Source organism: Gorilla gorilla, chromosome 5 (assembly GCF_029281585.2).
Source record: "Gorilla gorilla gorilla isolate KB3781 chromosome 5, NHGRI_mGorGor1-v2.1_pri, whole genome shotgun sequence".
Classification (NCBI taxonomy): Eukaryota; Metazoa; Chordata; class Mammalia; order Primates; family Hominidae; genus Gorilla; species Gorilla gorilla.
Genome location: NC_073229.2, coordinates 55,676,968 through 55,696,391, shown reverse-complemented (window position 1 = coordinate 55,696,391; position 19,424 = coordinate 55,676,968). Strand labels below are relative to the sequence as shown.

At 39.0% G+C, this 19,424-nt stretch overlaps 1 protein-coding gene across 3 annotated transcripts in view; it reads right to left on the bottom strand.

Moving 5' to 3' along the window:
• Positions 1 to 19,424, bottom strand: part of ZFAND3 (zinc finger AN1-type containing 3) — a 340,077-nt gene that overhangs the window by 220,974 nt on the left and 99,679 nt on the right. For all 3 annotated transcript variants that reach the window (XM_031012033.2, XM_031012034.3, XM_031012035.3), the window contains exon 2: positions 3,909 to 3,949. In XM_031012033.2, the coding sequence (XP_030867893.1) occupies positions 3,909 to 3,949 (41 nt within the window). The remainder of the gene's footprint in view (positions 1 to 3,908; positions 3,950 to 19,424) is intronic.

Genomic DNA, 19,424 nt, shown 5'->3' with positions numbered 1-19,424 from the left:
AATGAGAGAGACAGATCCTTTAAACAGTCTTAAACGATTTTAGCCTTTAAAGGTAACAGAGGCCAAACCAGGGTTAATGATAAGATAGTTGTCAAAAAGTTTAAAAAATAAACAAACAAACAAACAAAAAAACCTCTCTCATTTCAAAGAGAGGAATTTTGGTTGAGCCTCGAGTCTTTAGCAAACCCAGTCCAGCCAGGTTGGGCCCTCTTCCACATACATGCAAAGGTCTGATACAAACATTTCTCATTCTAACAATACACAGAAGCATTATAATTTGATATATAGTTTACCAGCAACTAACATTTCAATGGCTTTTAGCAACTGTCACTCTGCATATACTCATTTCTCCTTTCTTATTCCTTTCCTCTAAATTCAAACATCCCAAGAACATTTTATAAAGGAGAAATAGCTTAAGTAATGATGGTTATTGGGGCAGGTGTGTGCTCACCACTTAGCAGAATATTTCACCAGCAGCAAAACAGTTCTCCAAGTAAACACACACACCCCTAGTTCCTAACCTACAACGTATTCTCTCGATAAGATTTTAAAGATGTTTTTCCCATTTCATTCAATTTTATGTAAACGAGTTATAACAAACTAATTTTGTCACCACATAGATTTTGAAAAGGAATCTTGAAAAGAAAATTTTTAACCTAGTGGCAAACAATAACTATTTAAAAAGTGATTTTTCCATCTTTTAAAGTACACTGTACATTTTACAATATACTTTAAAAAGAGTCTTTTAAGATCACAGTGGCTTTGGCCAAAATAATCTTTATGTTGTCTTGTAAAACTCATGGCTCTTCTGTAATACTGCATTCACTATACTCTCCTTATGTTCATACTGAGATGACATCCAAAAATGTACCTTTAAAGTTCAATGATCTATTTTCTTTTGAATTTCTAAAGGTACACAAAATTCTGTTTCAGCAGACAGGATATTAACTAGTCATGCCACGCAAATGCAACTGGAGAAAGCAGTAGTGTGTAGGTAAAAAATATAGAGAGAAGCGAATATTTTCTTTAGATACTTGAAAATGTCCTAATATTTTTATAAAAGCAAAAGTGGCAAGGCTGTATAAAATGTAAATAGACACAGATCACGAGACAGATAATTATAAACACAGAAAGTAAAACTGTAACAAGTCCAAAGAAACACAAAGACCATGGCTGAACTCTAGCTTCATAGTTAAATTTTTTTAACTTTGTATTCATTTAGGGGCACAAGATAGTTCCTCAGGAGTATTTGATGTGAACCACCTTATTATTCAAAGGTGTCTGGCCTTCTCCCAAAGCCATGCTTTACTAAATTACAATGGGGTCTCCATGTGGGGACAAATATATAATCTAATACAGGTTGAGTACCCCTAATTCAAAATGCTTGTGACCAGAAGTGTTGGGATTTGTTTTTCTCAGATTTTGGAACATTTGCACTTTGGAGCATTTCAGATTTGGGATTTGGGGTTCTCAACCTGTATACATTTTGTCTCACTGCTACTTTCGTCTTCACTATAAAGTTAACCTTTCATCAGTGAGGAAACATTTCTTCATATCTGTAATTGTAGATACATAAGGTAAGAAGCAGAATACAGTCCTTTTATTTTTTATTTTTTTTTTTGAGACAGAGTCTCGTTCTGGCTGGAGTGCAGTGGCGTGATCTCGGCTCACTGCAAACTCCGCCTCCTAGGTTCAAGCGATTCTCCTGCCTCAGCCTCCCGAGTAGCTGGGATTACAGGCACGGGCCACCACATCCAGCTAATTTTTGTGTTTTTAGTAGAGACGGGGTTTCGCCATGTTGGCCAGGATGGTCTCGCTCTCCAGACCTCGTGATCCACCCACCTCGGCCTCCCAAAGTGCTGGGATTATAGGCGTGAGCCACTGCGCCCGGCCCGAATACAGTCCTTTAACATGGCACAAATACTGCTAAAAGCTGAATAAAAACCCACCAATATTTCTTTTCTTTTAAAAACCTAAATATCTGACAAATTCCAAATTTTGAACCTATAAAAGCTGTCAGCTTCCCCAATTCTTTCCCATCTAACCCCTAGTTTAGGCACAAATGTAAAGGTCTAAAGCTTACACCATGATTACTTCCTTGCCCAAATAGCATAATAAATAGATTAAAATTAACAACAACAAAAAAAATCTCTTTAATAAAAATCTAGCCAGCCTCCTCTGAGCCCTCTTCTGGACCAGGCCTCAACCTGGACCTTTAAAAACTACAGACTCTCAAAACAAATAATTTGGTCCACTCCCTCCTTTCACATTAAAAGACTTACACACACTAACATTTCTTTTTTTGGTTTGTTTGTTTTGTTTTTTTTTTTGAGACGGAGTCTCACTCTGTCACCAGGATGGAGTGCAGTGGCGCAATCTCAGCTCACTGCACCTCTGCCTCCCAGGTTCAAGCAATTCTACTGCCTCAGCCTCCCGAGTAGCTGGGAGTACAGGTGCACACCACCACGTCCAGCTAATTTTAAATACTAACATTTCTAACAGCTCAAGGTTACCTCCCTAGGATGACCCCAGCCTCTCTTAAATTGTCTGCCTCTTAAAGCTCAAGGCTGCCAAAGAATCTACTGTTTGTTCTAGCCAGCATCTGAAGATAGGCCCTAACTATCCTCTTAGATCATTTACTAAAAAGGGCTTACAACTGTGAATCCTTCCTCTGTCCCTTTGAGCTGTACTCCTACAACTCAGGAGTGTCTTTCTCAAGGACCTGAAAGCCATTCCTTTAAAAATGTAACCATCAGGAAAAATAGGGTATCTATTCCCCAGTCACAGTGCCAGCTAACAGGCACAGCTGGCCTAATCACCATATTTTACCAATCTTTTTAAATTCTTCACTTCTTTGAGTCTACAGATTCCGTTTATCCACCCTGCCAAGTCCCCTGCCATTCTCCCTTTAAAACTCCCAGTCATCTCTGCAAATCGACACTGACTTCATTTCATACTGGACTCTCTGCCCTATTGCAAAAGTGTATTACTGACTAAAACTTGTCCTTAGAACTTTAGCTACTATGCAGCTTTGTTTACCTTTGACAAAATGAATAAAGAAGGAAAGTTAAACATATCCTAATTAGCAAAGACTTATTTATATAGGATCGCTAGATAGAAAGTTTTTTAAAAAGTAAAAATAAAAAAAAAAAAGACCTAAAAGTTTCAACTTCATGAAGGAGTCATAATTCCAGAAGTTAACCAATTACCTCTGGGGCTAGAAAAGGACCTTGGCACATGTCAAGCCCAAGTCCTTCATTTTATAATGATGAATCTAAGGTCCAAAGAGATTACGTGACTTACCCGAGGTGATTTGAATGAGGGATCTGCAGGAGGCTTTTTGTTTTTATAGAGACAGGGTCTCACTATGTTGCCCAGGCTGGTCTCAAACTCCTGGCCTCAAGCAATCCTCCTGTCTCTGCCTCCCAAAGTGCTGGGATTATAGGCGTGAGACACCATGGCAGCCTCTATGATGGATCTGATGATGGGCTAACTCAGCTTGATTCTCTTCCTGACTCTAGCATGAAAATATTCTGTTACATTCTCATTGATAGAGCAACATTAACCAATAATCATTCAAGTCAAGATGAGCAATGAGTATCTACTACCCTATTAAAACACACGCATTTTTTACAGTTCTACTGTATACCAACAACAGTAAACCAAGGAAAGTTTGTTTGGTGCAAGTACATAGGAGATAGGATTTCATTCAAGGAAGACTGTTTCAACCGTCCTAGACAAATATATGAAGCACCTTGGTAAGGTGAAATTGCTTTCTCACACAAGCTAAGAAAACAAAACCCCATGCATAAATCCTTTAGGGTCAAATGATTTAGTCTTAAAAACAACCAAAAAAAAAAAAAAAAGAAAAATGAAAGTAAATTAAAAAACCCTTTTTCTGCACTTACCAGCAAAGCATTTGGAACAGAGATTCATAGTCTTGCTGGACCTGGGGCAAACAAAAAGAAAAGAAAGAAAGAAGAGCTAAAAACTCCATATCACTCTAATCAAAACATAAGATGTCAGAAATGTAGGCAAAGAACTTTCTGGTCAGGCAACTGAACTAATAAACTGATAAATTAATAACAAGTCCCTAGCTAGCCACCACTCCCCCCTCAACAAAATAAAAATTAAAAAAAAAACAAAAATATAAACACTTGGTTTTTATTTTTATTTTTTACCTGTAAATTAGGTATTTTTTACCTGTAAAATTGCTTTTATTTATTGCGTATATTAGCAGCTTATATAGCAGCAAGTTCAGAAACATTATAAAATGCCCAGAAGATGGTATGGGAGTCAATTTAAACCATATGATTACCACATTCCCTCTTTTCATACAGAAAAATATATGAAGTTATCACAAAGACTTCGTAAATGGGTAAAACTTTCTCCTCATATACACAGTCATTTATCTCTATAACATTAGCTGAACTTTGATCTTTCCTATTTCAGATCCTAGTCACATTATGACCTTCTTGTTTAAAATTCTTTCTTCAGATACGCCAATCAAATTATTTTTCATGTCCTTTCATCCATTAATAATAGCTACAATTCACTGAATACTAACTTGGATGGGCATTTCGCACACATTATCTTATTAATCGTCCCAACATCACTAAGATGGGTATTACCATATTGTTTTGCTTCTAAAACGCACTTTAAAAAAAAATCATATTAGCATTTCTATAACAAGGAAATACCTTAGAATTGGTTACAAGCGATGAATAATTTAACCCGTTTATGCCAGAGGTTGGAATTTTTTGAATTTTTGCAGTGAGACCAGGGCAATGACCTTGAGCAGGATATAAATAATTCCCACATGCTTAGTGTTCCAATAATGGAACACTATGTTACCCCTTCCTCTGCCAAGGCATTATTCAACTTAGAAGGGGGTCTTAGAAATCAAAGACATACAGTCTCATCCCCATTACATAGGTGGGCAGACTGTTCTAGGTCACAAAGCTAGGAACTACAGAAAAATATCTGACCTTGGGTGTAAGCTATCTCCAAAGGCCAACCCAACATCCTTTGTTCACAACACAGCACCTGACAGCACAGCACCCTAGGGACTACAAGGTGGGCAATCAATAATGACTTTTCTGGCCAGGCACGGTGGCTCACACCTGTTATCCTAACACTACAGAAGGCTGAGGGGTGGGCGGAATGCCTGAGCTCAGGAGTTCAAGACCAGCCTGGGCAACATGACAAAACCCCATGTCTACTAAAAATAGAAAAAATTAGCTGGGAGAGGTGGCACACGTCTGTAGCTACTTGGGAGGTTGAGACACAAGAATCGCTTGAACCCAGGAAGCAGAGGTTGCAGTGAGCCGAGATCACACCACTGCACTCCAGCCTGGGCAACAGAGCAAGACTCTGTCTCCAAAAAATAATAATAATAAATAATAATGACTTTTCTGTTACATTCATCTCACCACTGCTTCCCTTCCTGATCCTCTCCCAAGCGGACTCATTCTTAACAGCTCTTCCTTCCAAAGACCTCCTGGAGTGCTCTATGTTAGGCAAGCTGACCTATTTAAAACTTCATTCCTCAGCAACTCCATTCCCAATATTTGAGCCTTTGACCAGAACTGCCCCTAAAAATAGAATAAGCCAACCTTCTTTTGCCCTCTTTACTATGTTTTACAATTAAAGCAAGCCTCCCTCAGGAAGTATTCTCTGATGCTGATTGTTTGCCCCATGTGCTGGAACCGAAGACCTAACAGCAATTGTCACAAGATGGGGGAAAAGGGGTCATTATTTCTTTCCCAAAAAAGATGCTGTCAACAAGTAGATATTCCTTTAGAATCCTGCTTAATATAAACACAACAGCAATGAGGAAAATTAAGTATCAATAAGTGAATAAGATGAGTAAAAAGATAAAGAGGTGTGTTAATGGTAGCATCTAACGTTTATTACATGCCTATAATGTGGCAGGCACAATACCAGATACCTTCAACCCCATTTTACCATTGAGAAAACAGAGGTCCCAAGAGGGTATGTAACTTGCCGAAGATTACAGAACTAGTAAGCAAATTAATCTGGTCTAACTCCAACACCTGTATTCTATTCATCATGCCAAACTTCAGCCTCTGCCCCAATATAGAAGCTGAGGGGCATATACCAGTCCAGAACCAGCACTCTGGTGGTTTGTGAGAATGTCTATGGAAATCAAGTTAGTTCCCTGAAAAAGTAAAGCTTCTCATCTAGAAGAAGCACAACTTCTGCTCTCCCTGACCCTGCAGGCATATAGGAAAACAACCCAAGATTCCCAGTCATTTCAGTTCCAACGCAAGGAAGAAGTGAGAATGAAGAAAATCCTACATGCCTGTTTTAACTAACTGAACTTGAACTAGAGGCGCCTCTCCATCCTAAAGAGATGACTAGTATGGATGCAGTATACACACATCTGCGGTTTGCAGAACATTCTCTATTGCTAGAATATTGGGATCGTCCCCCCCCCGCCCCATCCCCACTCAACTTCTCTGAAGGGGCCAGAATTCCCTGCCAGAGAAGCAGGCGCCCTTCTGATGTGGTCACTATCTCTTGTCCACGCAATGCCACAAAAAGCCAGATATAACTCATATAACCTCTGCTACTCCCAATTGTCCAGCAGGAATCATGCAAAGCCTTCAGAGGATAACTTGGCAACCAGTGTGCCAGTTTTAACATCTGAGTTTCAGAAACCTGGTTTAAAAAAATGGCAAAATGGCCTTTTTCTCAGAGTTCCTTGATCTCTCTTCAGATAGTTTATGTATTTAAAATGCCTACCATACCTATGTATTACCTAAATGACATCCATTCCACATTCTGGATAGAAATTTTTCAGCAACATGGTTGTCAATCAGGTTATAAAAGAAATAATATAACTACTGATATTATTACTCAAAACAGAGATGTTTTAAATCTAAAATAAACCAGACTTTGGCTACCGAAATAATGGTCATTCTAAACAATGCCAGCTTGGATCACATGGGTCAAGAACACTGAATCCAAAAGAACTGGCAGAGACTTCCGGGAACTTTGATCCTTTCTCATGTTGAACATGGGAAACTTGAAGCTAATCACAGGCATACAACTACTCGCTACCTAACAAAAAGCAGTGTAATCAACTTGCATGGTCTTGGAACAGACAACAGAGCTCTCTTTTTGACAGTAAGCATGAAAGGTAAAGTTTCACTGGAGCAGTGAAACTACTTTTATTGAGCTCTCCAATGGGTACCACGTTTCTAAAACCAAGGGGTAGTAGGTTGAATAATGGCTACCAAAAGATACTGAGTCTTAATCCCAAAGTTACCTTACTCAGGGGATGGAGGTTCCTTTCCAAATCAATTAATGATTTTGAGATGAGATTACCCTGGATTATCCAGGTGAACCCTAAATGACATCACAAGAGAGAGAGGCAAAGAACATTTTTGCAAAGGAGTAGCAAAGGGAATTCAGAAAGACACCCAAAGTAAACAGCCACGTGAAGATGGAGGCAGAAGCTGGAGTAACAGGGTTACAAGCCCAGGAATGCTGGGGCAGCCCCCAGAAGCTGGAAGAGGTGAAGAATGGATTCTCCCTCAGAGCCACCTTGGAGGGAAGGAAGCCCTCCCAGATCTTGGACTTCTAGTCTCCAGAACTTTGAGAAAATAAATTTCTATTATTCTGTCACCAATTTTGTGGTAATTTGTTACAATAGCCTCAGAAAACTAATATACAAGGGTTATGTATCCGATCATAGCATATTCCCTCTCAGTAGCATTCAGCTAGATCCATCCTTCTTTCCGGAACACTCTTCACATACCTTCATGTCACTCAAATCCCAGATCAAACAACCCTCTTCCACCACAACTGCTCCCATTTAGCCACCTTTGCTGCTGCTCCTCCCCTGCAAAGACCCTTAACTGGAGGTCCAGAAACTCAGTCTTCATTACCTCTACTTTTCATTTGGTAGTGATTTCCCACACTTTCATGGTTTTAAAATACTGTATCTATACACGAAAGACGCACAAATGTTTACCTTCAATCCCAAATCTCTTTACCTTGCTCCAAACTCACATATCTAACTGCCTATTTGACATCTCAACGTTTGACTCAAACTTAGTATTTCAAATTAGAATTCTCAGTATTTCCCACAAATTTGCCTGACCCATCTTTTCCACTCATATAAATGGGAAACACCTTCTTCCCAGTTGCTCACATCAAAAATCTAGAAACCTTTTTTTTTTTTTTTTGAGATGGATTCTAGCTCTGTTGCCCAGGCTGGAGTGCAGGAGCATGATCTCAGCTCACTGCAACCTCCGCCTCCTGGGTTCAAGCGATTCTCCGGCCTCAGCCTCCCAGGTAGCTGGGATTACAGGTGCCCGCCACCACGCCCGGCTAATTTTTCTATTTTTTAGTAGAGACAGGTTTTCGCCATGTTGGCCAGGCTGCTCTCAAACTCCTGACCTCAGGTGATCCGCCCACCTCGGCCTCCCAACGTGCTGGGATTACAGGCGTGAGCCACCGCGTCCAGCAGAAACCATTTTTGATTCCCGTCCTTCCTGTAGTCTTACAGATACAACACTCAGGAAGATGCATTAGTTCTACTTACAAATAGATCTCAAATCTATGTATTCCTCTCCTTCCTTAATGCTTCTATGATGGCCACCATTAACTCTCACCTAGGCCACTGTAAATAGCTTTTTATTGGTCTTCTCATTCCCATTCTTGACCCTATACAATGATTTGTCCACGTAGCAGCTATGGTCATCTTTTAAAACAAGTTGGAGCGTGTTATTTTCTTGCTTAACACTATCCAACAATTTCCTATTGAGTATAAAATCCAAACTTTTTACCTGGAGAAAGTTTTTAAAAAAAAAAGTCTGGAAGTCTCCTTGTGATCTGACTATGCCTACTTCCCCTCTTGCTCTCTTATCATTCTGCCCCCTCATTCACCACATTTCAACCACGCTTGCCTTTTCTCTGTTCTCCGACTGCGCTGTAGAGCTCATGCCCATGCTGTTCCCTGTACCCCCAAATCACCATAATGCTGTCTCTTTCTTGTTGCTCATATCCTAGTTCAAACCTCCTCACTGGCCTTCCCTCGACAACCCAATTTATTTATTTATTTTTTGTTTTTTGAGACTGGGTCTCATTCTATTGCCCAGACCAGAGTGCCCAATCATAGCTCACTGTAGCCTTGACCTCCTAGGCTCAAGCCACCCTCCCACTATAGCCTCCCAAGCAGATAAGACTCTAGGCACACATCAGTCCATTATTTTTTGTAAAGACGGTGTCTTACTTTGTTGCCCAGGCTGATCTCAAACTCCTGGGCTCAAGTGATCCTCCCCCCTCAGCCTCCCAAAATGCTGGGATTACAGGTGTGAGCTACAACTCCTGTCGCCTGACCACCCAATTTAAATCAGTTCCTCTTCCTGTTTTCTTCTTTCACAACACATCATTCTTTGATATCTCACCACATGCCTGTTTGCCTGCTATCTTTCACCACTAGAATGTAAGTGCCATAAGAGCAAAGACTCCTTTGGTCACTCTTGGTTGGTATTTAACAGGTACCCAATAAATGCTTGTTAAATGAAGAAATAAAATCTCTTTTGAAGGCCTGAACCATTTAAAAAAAAAAAAAAAGCACTTAAGTAGATATTTGAAATGTATTTTGTAGAGGTCAAACACCAGCTAGAAGACAGGTTCTCCACAATTCCTGTGGCTGTCAGCCTGTCATCTTTCTGGAGCTCTGTCACAATGCATTACCTATGGCTGGTAGATAACGTCATCCTATGTATCTGGCCATGATCTGTCACTCAGAATATAACAGGTGGCAGACACTTTTAAAAGTTTCTTTCTAATGACACGGAGTGAGAAATCTGCTTAAATTTTTTTCTTTTTCTAATAATGTTTAATAGTATGTTCTGGTTTTGAAAATACATACCCCTTGAACAGAATGTAGAAAAAAAAACAAAAAGTAAAAACTAAAACTCATTTATAATTCCCCAAAATAAGAAATACTTTTTTTAGATAGATATCCATAATTCAGAATTTATTATATTTACAGTATTGGTTGTTGTATGGTATGTTCACAGGTGTTCATTTTATTATGCTTCATACCATATATACACATTACATATAGTCATGCACTGCATAATGATACTTTCATCAATGACAGTTCACATACACAACAGAAGTCCCATAAGATTATTATGCAGCCAAAAACTTCCTATCACCTAATGGCATCATAGCTGTAGTGTTAGAGCAACACAGTAAACAAACCAACTGTGCTGCCAGTCACATAAAAGTCTAACACATACAGTTATGTATAGTACACAATACTTGATAAAAAATGATAAACATCTATGTGATTGGTTTGTGTATTTACTATACTTTATATCATTATTTTAGACTGTAATTCTTCTACTTACTAAAAAAAGAAGAGGAAGAAGTAGTTGTTAACTGTAAAGCAGCCTTAGGCAGCTCTTTCAGGAGGTATCCAGAAGAAGGCATTGTTATCATGGAGATGACAGCTCCATACCAATTACTACCCCTGAAGACCTTCCAGTGGGAAAAGATGCGGAAGCAGAAGACAGTGATGCTCCGGACTCTGTGCAGGCCTAGGATAACTGTGTGCATGTCTGTGTGTTGGGGCCTAACAAAAAAGCTTTAAAAGCAAAAAATAAAATATTTTTTAAATAAAGGTGCCAGGCCTGGTGGCATGCACCTGTAGTCCCAGCTACTCAGGATGCTGAGAAGGAAGGATCACTTAAGCCCAGGACTTTTGAGTCCAGCCTAGGCAACAGAGTGAGACTCTGTCAATCAATCAATAAAGAAAACTTATAGAATAAGGATATAATGAAAATATTTTTGTGTAACCATACAATGTGTTTGTGTTTTAAGCTAAGTGTGATTACAAAAGAGTCATCAGTTTAGAATTTTTTAAAGTTTATAAGGTAAAAAAGCTATAGTAAGCTAAAGCTAATTTATTATTAAAGAAAATTTTAAAAATAAACTTAGTGTAGCCTAAGTGTACAGTGTTTATAACATCCACAGTAACATAATGTCCTAGGACCCTCACATTCACTCACTACTCATTCACTGACTCACCCAGAGCAATTTCCAGTCTTGTAAGCTCCATTCATGGTAAGTGCCTGGGACAGGTGTACACTTTTTTATCTTTCATGCCACATTTTTACCATACCTTTTCTATGTTTAGATACACAAATACAACTGCCTACAGTATTCAATATAGTAACATGTTCTACAGGTTTGTAGCCTAGGAGCAACAGGCTACACCATATAGTGTAGGTGTGGAGTAGGCTATACCACCTAGGTTTGTGTAAGGACACTCTATGATGTTCAACATTGTTTCCACAATGAAACCGACTAACAGCACATTTCTCAGAATATGTCCCCGTCATGAAGCAATGCATGACTATTTTCTTTTGTGTATATATAAAAATTTCATAAAGAAATGCATAATGAAAATCTACAGATATCATTTTTTCAATTTACATTTACATTTAATATTTATCATGCCTTAAATATTCTTCAAAAACATGTTTGTTGCTCTGTGACAATCCATTACATACTAATACTATAATGTAGTCACACTCTTACTACTGTTGGATGTATAATTGTTTTTCCCCAATTTTTCCTATTATAAATATTGCTATAATGAGCATTTTTGGACTTAAATCTTTAATCATAAATCTGTATTTGAATGGCTTTAAGACTGATTCTGAGAAGGAGACCTTACTAGATGAAAAAGTATGATTTTGGTAAATATTGCAAAATTACCTTCCAGGTAAGTTCTACATACTATTTTCAATACATCTTTGCCAACAACGTTTTATTTTATTTTATTTTATTTTATTTTATTTTATTTTATATTTTATATTTCATTTATGAGACAAGGCCTGGCTCTATTGCCCAGGCTGGAGTGCAGTGGTGTGATCTCGGCTCACTGTGACCTCCACCTCCTGGGCACAAGCCATCCTCCCACCTTAGCCTCCCAAGTAACTGGGACTACAGGTACATGCCACCACACTCAGCTAATTTTTGTGTGGGGTTTTTTTCTTGGTTTTTTTTTTTTTTTTTTTGCAGAGATGGGGTTTTGCCATGTTGCCCAGGCAGGTCTCTGACTAGTGAGCTCAAGCAATCTACCTGCCTCAGCCTCCCAAAGTGCTGGGATTACAGGTATGAGCCACTGCACCTGGCCAACACTGTTGCACTTTTTAATTTTTACTTGATGGCAGAAATGATTATGTTGTTAAATGTTTCTTCTAAATTTTTTTTTCAATTTTGAAGGATATCAATGTTTTAATGACAAATTAGCCTTCATGCTAATTCATCTTGGGGAATTCTAGTAACAGTCCTAATTTCTGGGAATTCTAGAAACATCTTATTTATAATATTTTCCTGACACATACACAAGACTACTATCTCTCCCCACTCAGAGAAACATACACATGCAAAAAACTATTTTAATATAAATATGGAAATAAAAAACAACTCTTTCACCATATCAATGTTCCTCAACAACTTTTTTTTTTTTTAACCCAACTGGAAGGAAAAACCTAGGGCACAAGAAAAATAGAGAAAAGTAGGAAAAAAACAGTACCAGCACGTAAGTATACCAAGCTCTTCCAATCCTATGGTCCCTGAACTTCTCTACACTAGACATGTATCATAAAACTAAAAAAATCTAGACTACAAAGAAAGTTCCTTCTTCAGTGAAGGGAGTCAATCTGTAAAAACTGTCACATTTCTAAAAACTAGTCTGTAAAAACACAATCTGTAAAAATTAGTCACATTTCCGAATTCAACCTCTTCTAATAATCCAGACAAAGGAGGAAAGGGGAGGGATGGGTAAGAGGACGAAGAGAAGGAGAAGGCGGCGAGGAGTGGGGTGGTAAAGGAAAGGAAGGGAAAAACAAACCACAATACCTACTACACTCTAAAAGTCATCCCAGTTTTCTCAGAGGTAAAATTAGAATATTAAAGACTACTAACAATCTGCTTCCCGCCTCATACACATATAGCCAGAAAAACTAACTTCCTACAGCAGCCAGGAAGCAGCCAACAGCTCTACTAAATCACCACTCTCTACTCACCCTAGGCAAACACGAAAAAGACCAGTTCAAACAGATGACATCCTAGCTGGCAATGACAAAGGAGGCTTTCAGGGGTGCAACCAGCCTGTCCAAACTGTTACACATCACTCTAAATCATTCAGACCATGTCTGCAAATTTTCTTTTTAAGGAAATATTACAATGGAGAAGATGGAGCTGCTAATAAGGGTATTAGTTTCTATAATGTAGCAATATGGATCCTGCTCACTTTAAAAACTAATTTTAATGTGACAATTTAGATTCCAAGTGGGTTACTGTAATTAGCAGTGGTTTTAGCATTTTATGCCCAAATTCAAGGACAGCAGAGCAAAATGCCTCGATTTTTGTGTGTTTCAAGTACTTGCACTAAAAGTTATAGTGTATAGATGTAAAACTAGTCCCATTATCATCTGTGGCCCTGTATATATTACTGAAAGTTTAGTCCAGCACCATCTAACAATTACAGACAAGATGACGCATGGCCATCAATAAACTAGTCAAAAGAAGAACAAGAAAAATTAAAATATATGAATGAAAGCCCCTGTAGAAAAGGAGAAAAAAAAAACACAGTGAAGTGAATTAAAATGCCAAATAATTTTTCCACATAAGAGAAACTTAATGAGGCTATCAACTCTAACACACCCAATATATACAATGATTGCAACTACCCCACTATATATCCCCAAACATAAGATAAGGTTTTCTTCCCTAAAGTTATCTTTCAGAAAGAAGGAATTGCTTTACAATTAAATCCTTACTTTTGAGGCAGACACCAATTATTTTATACTAAATACTAACAAGGGCCAAAAAAAAAAAAAAAAAAAAAAAAAAGGCTTCAAAAAAAACCTGGAAGTGAGAAAGAGAAATCCAAGCATGCAGTCATGCCCAGGGAAAGGAATGGTGTTTGGGATTTCAAAAGAGGAATCTAGAGTCACAGTCCCAGAGGCATCTCTCCAGTTAGTCTGTGAAATGGCTGAGACAGTGAAGTTCTCATCACTAGTCAGGGACACTGAGGTATGGAAGGATGTCAAGCCAACTCTAATATTGGATACTTTGTCATGGTTACTACAACAAACTAGTTTTATAAAAAGGGGAGGATTCAGTTTTAAACACAGATTTAATACTTATTTCTGGAGAGTGATTACAAATAGTAGCTGCCATTGAAGAAGGCCTCTGAAGATCTTCTAGAAAGCAATGCAGTAACAGCCTTGAAATGTGAGGAAGATCATAAATGACGTCAAGATGATGACAACTCTCCTAATGTTACATGAATGAATTCTTGTGGCTTGGGATAAATTTTCCAGTGACTGCAACATTTACAGATTTCAAAGTGCTTTATCTCAAAAAACTTGGAGGCTGAAAAAAAAAATGAATGTGATATCCTCTGAAAAACCATGGTCAATAACTTTTAAAACGGCTTGGTAAATATTAAATAATAATTTGGTAAATATTGAAGTCTGATGTCTGTGCAGACATGGAGAATTTAAATCTGTTCATAACTGTGGAAAAAGTAACATTTTAAAATTTATATTAGGAGCATATACAAACTACATATAATTTTATATAATCCATAACCTTTAAATATGCATATGCAGTTACCATCAGGACAAAATGGGTGAACATATATATAAGATCTCTCAGCCCGGCACGGTGGCTTAACGCCTGTAATCCCAGCACCTTGGGAGGCCAAGGCAGGCAGATCACGAGGTGAGGAGATTCAGACCACCCTGGCCAACATGGTGAAACCCCGTCTCTACTAAAAATACAAAAATTAGCTGGGCGTGGTAGCGCATGCCTGTAATCCCAGCTACTCGGGAGGCTGAGGCAGGAGAATCACTTGAACCAGAGAGTCGGAGGTTGCAGTGAGCCAAGATTGCACCACTGCACTCCAGCCTGGGCGACAGAGCGAGACTCCGTCTCAAAAAAAAAAAAAAAAAAAAGGCATTTTTCATGTTTTGAAAACACACAGAAAACTTCCCAACCATCTAGTACAAGAGCAAATATCTGAGAATTAAACAGAATGACAACTTTAAGAGAGATAACAATAAGGTATTATCTGGCCTTATTTTTCTTCTGGCTAACAATGTTGCTTTTGAAAATAGGTGGAGTTGGGGGAACAAAAACATTTATGGAGCTCAGAGTACTTTTTCCCAAAGTGTGTCAAAATAATTAAATATTCACCTGTCCTACCCAAGTGGCAAATATTTTTGCTTCATCCACTCATCCACTCTCATTAAGATAATTCAGGCTTACAGAGAGAGGCTTTGATTTATCCATATTTATGGTAAATTAAATCAAAGGCATGATAATTTTAATGAAAGATGAAAAATAACCTAAAGTATTATTATTAGATCTTTCTTTGTCAGAAAATGAGACATAAACCTGGGAGATGATAGAGTTACAAGGGTTCAAACTACAAGGTTAAACAGGCTAGCAAGGAAGCTGTATGGCTGAGAAAGAAAAGCACAAGGTACTTCTAGAAGCTGGAGGATATCCAGGAAAAGACATCTACACAGGCCAGGCGCGGTGGCTCACGCCTGTAATCCCCGCACTTTGGGAGGCTGAGGCAGGTGGATCACAAGGTCAGGAGATCGAGACCATCCTGGCTAACATGGTGAAACCCCGTCTCTACTAAAAATACAAAAAATTAGCCGGCGTGGTGGTGGGTGCCTGTAGTCCCAGCTACTTGCGAGGCTGAGGCAAGAGAATGACGTGAACCCGTGAGGCAGAGCTTGCAGTGAGCCGAGATCGCGCCACTGCACTCCAGCCTGGGCAACAGAGCGAGACTCCATATCAAAAAAACAAAAACAAAAACAAAAACAAAACAAAACAAAAAAGACTTCTACATGATGCAACATTTCTGTTCATGTCATTCAGGTAAGATAAAAATACTGACAGAACATCTACAAAATATGGAGGAGGAGAAAGCAATATCTAGCAATATGCACATACAAGAAAAATTTTAATGTATACATAATGTCACTGACATATTTTTTAAATGTCATCTGTACTTCAACATCTTTCATTCGTTCAAATTCCAAACATTTTATACCTTACATCAATCTACTAGGCCATTCTCAGGGAGTTTGTGAAAGAGTCAGCATACCACACCTACGACGAAACTAGATAAGGAATGGTTGAAAGGCGACAGCAGAAAATAAACTGCTTTCCTTATTCCCAGTCCAATGCTCACTGACAAGTGAAGCTCAAAGTTCAAAATACTCATTTCCTATTTTAATTATTCATCACAAAATACAAGATTGACCAGAGTTTGCAAGAGAAAATTATCTGGTTATAACCCCCAGCAAAAAAAACAGAAGGGAACTCAAGTGTACATCTTTTCTATCTCTGCCTCAAAAAGACTTAAAGTATTCCTGTTCTACAATCACCAGAGATTCTATTGCTTTTTGTGTATCATATTTCATTGCCTTTGTAATCATAAATTTCTAATGTCCAACACATATTTCCTCCCACTGTTGTAAACTTTATAATTCTGTCTTCAGGGTAAAAACAGTTGCTACAGGGGTAGTGTTAAGAGCAATGACTTGGGAAGAAAGGGCTTAGCTTGAAGGTGGGACGTCGCAATTGGGTTTTGTCACCCATTAAAATAAAGTGAGCTACTTAGACCAATGACCGCTAACATTCTATAAATCTATGATCACACAATGATATACAGTAGTCCCCCATTATCCTTGAGGGATACATTTCAAGACTCCCAGCAGAAGCCTGAAATCATGGATAGTACTGAACTCTATATATACTGTGTTCTTCCTATACAAACAGATTTCCTAATTTATAAATCCGACACAGTAAAAGATTAACAACAATAATTAACAGAACAATTTTAACACTATGTCAGCATCACTATGTTTGTGCTTTGGGGCCATTATTAAGTAAAACAGGATTACTTAAACACAAGCACTGAGATACCATGACAGTCTACCTGATCACCAGGACAGCTACTAACAGGCAGGTAGTGCATACATAGTGTGGTTACACTGGAGAAGGGGATGATTCACCACCAGGGCAGGATAGAGCAGAACAGCATGAGATGTCATGATGCTATTCAGAATGGTGTGCAACTTAAAACTTATGTTTATTTCAGGAGCTTTCCATTTAATACTTTCACAACATGGTTGACTGCAGGTACCAGAAACTGCAAAATGTGAAAACATGGATAAAGGGAGACCACTGTAATTATACATGGCATACCTTATTTTTTTCTTTTTTCGAGACAGAGTCTTGCTCTGTCACCAAGCTAGAGTACAGTGGCGCAATCTCAGCTCACTGCAACCTCTGCCTCCAGGGTTCAAGCAATTCTCCTGCCTCGGCCTCCTGAGTAGCTGGGATTACAGGCACGTGCCACCACGCCCAGCTAATTTTTTTTATTTTTAGTAGAGACAGGGTTTCACCGTGTTAGCCAACATGGTCTTGATCTCCTGACCTCGTGATCTGCCTGCCTTGGCCTCTCAAAGTGCTGGGATTACAGGCATGAGCCACCGTGCCCGGCTGGCATACCTGGTTTTATAGCACTACAGTTAACCACACTTTGGAGGTACTGTACTTTTTACAAGTTGAGGGTTTATGGAAACCCTGCATTGAGCAAGTCTTTGTTTCAACAGCACGTGCTTACTTCATATCTGTTTCACATTTTGATAAGGTTTGCAATATTTCAAACATTTTCATTATTATTATATCTACAATGGTGATCTGTGATCAGTGTCTTTAATGTCTATTGTCATTGTTTTGGGACACCATAAACTATGCCCATACAAGCCAGCAAACTTTTTTTTTTTTTTTTAAGTTAAAAAAAACACAGCAGCCGGGCACAGTGGCTCATGCCTGTAATCCCAGCACTTCAGGAGGCCGAGGAGGGCGGATCACCTGAGGTCAAGAGTTTGAGACCATCCTGACTAACATGGTGAAACGCTGTCTCTACCAAAAATAAAAAATTAGCCGGGCGTGGTGGCGCATGCCTGAAATCCCAGCTACTTGGGAGCCTGAGGCAGGAGAATCACTTGAATCTGGGAGGCAGAGGTTGCAGTGAGCTGAGATCGTGCTACTGTACTCCAGCTTGGCAACAAGAGTGAAGCTCCGTCTGAAAAAATAAATAAACAAACACTTTTTAAAAAACATATAGCATCAGGGGAGAATGCAAACGCAGCCTCCCACTACCATAAATTATGCAGTCAAGTTTCTCACATTTCTGGAAAACTGCAGGGGTCAGCACATCCAGAGTGCAACGGATAAGCCCAAGGCAGCAAACTTCATCAATAAATGTTATGTGTGTTCTGATCACTCTGCCAACTGGCCATTCCTCCATCTGTCTCCCATTTTCTTGGGACAATATTAAAATTAGGTCAATAATGCTACAATGCCCTCTAAGTGTTCAACTGAAAAGAGTCACACGTCTCTTACTTCAAATCAAAAACTAGAAATGATTAAGCTTAGTGAGAAAGGCATGTTGAAAGCCAAGATAGGCCTAAAGCTAGGCCTCTTATGCCAGTTAGCCAGGTTGTGAATGCAAAGAAAAAGTTCTGAAGGGAAATTTAAAATCCTACTCCAGTGAACATACGAATATGCAGAAAGTTTTAGTATCAAGACAGAAGATCAAACCAGCCACAATATTCCCTTAAACCAAATCCTAATCCAGAACAAGAGCCTAACTCTCTTCAATTCAATAAAGGCTGAGAGAAGTGAGGAAGCTGCATAAGAGAAGTTTGAAGATAGCAGAGGTTGGTTCATGAAGTTTAAAAAAAAAGAAGCCATCTCCATAACAAAAATGCAAGGTGAAGCAGCAAGTGCTGTTGTACAAGCTGGAACAAGTTATCCAAAAGATTTAGCTAGAATGAAGGTAGCTACACTAAACAACAGATTTTCAATGTCAATGAAACAGTCTTATACTAGAAAATGATACTACAGAGGACTTTGTAGTTAGAAAGGATAAGTCAATGCCGGGCTTCAACGTTTCAAAGAACCAACTGATTCTCTTGTTAAGGGCTAAGGCAGCTGGTGACTTTAAGTTGAAGCCAGTGATCAGCTACTATTCCAAAAATCCTAGGGCCCTTAAGAATTATGGGTCACACCTGGCCAGGCACGGTAGCTCATACTTGTAATCCCAGCACTTTGGGAGGCCGAGGCAGGCAGATCACAAGGTCAGGAGATCAAGACCATCCTGGCTAACACAGTGAAACCCCGTCTCCACTAAAAAAAAAAAAAAAAAGAAAGAAAGAAAGAAAATAATTATGGGTCACACCTGTGATCCCAGTGATCCCAGCACTTTGGGAGGCCAAGGCAGGCTGATCACTTGAGGCCAGGATTTCGAGACCAGCCTGGCCAAC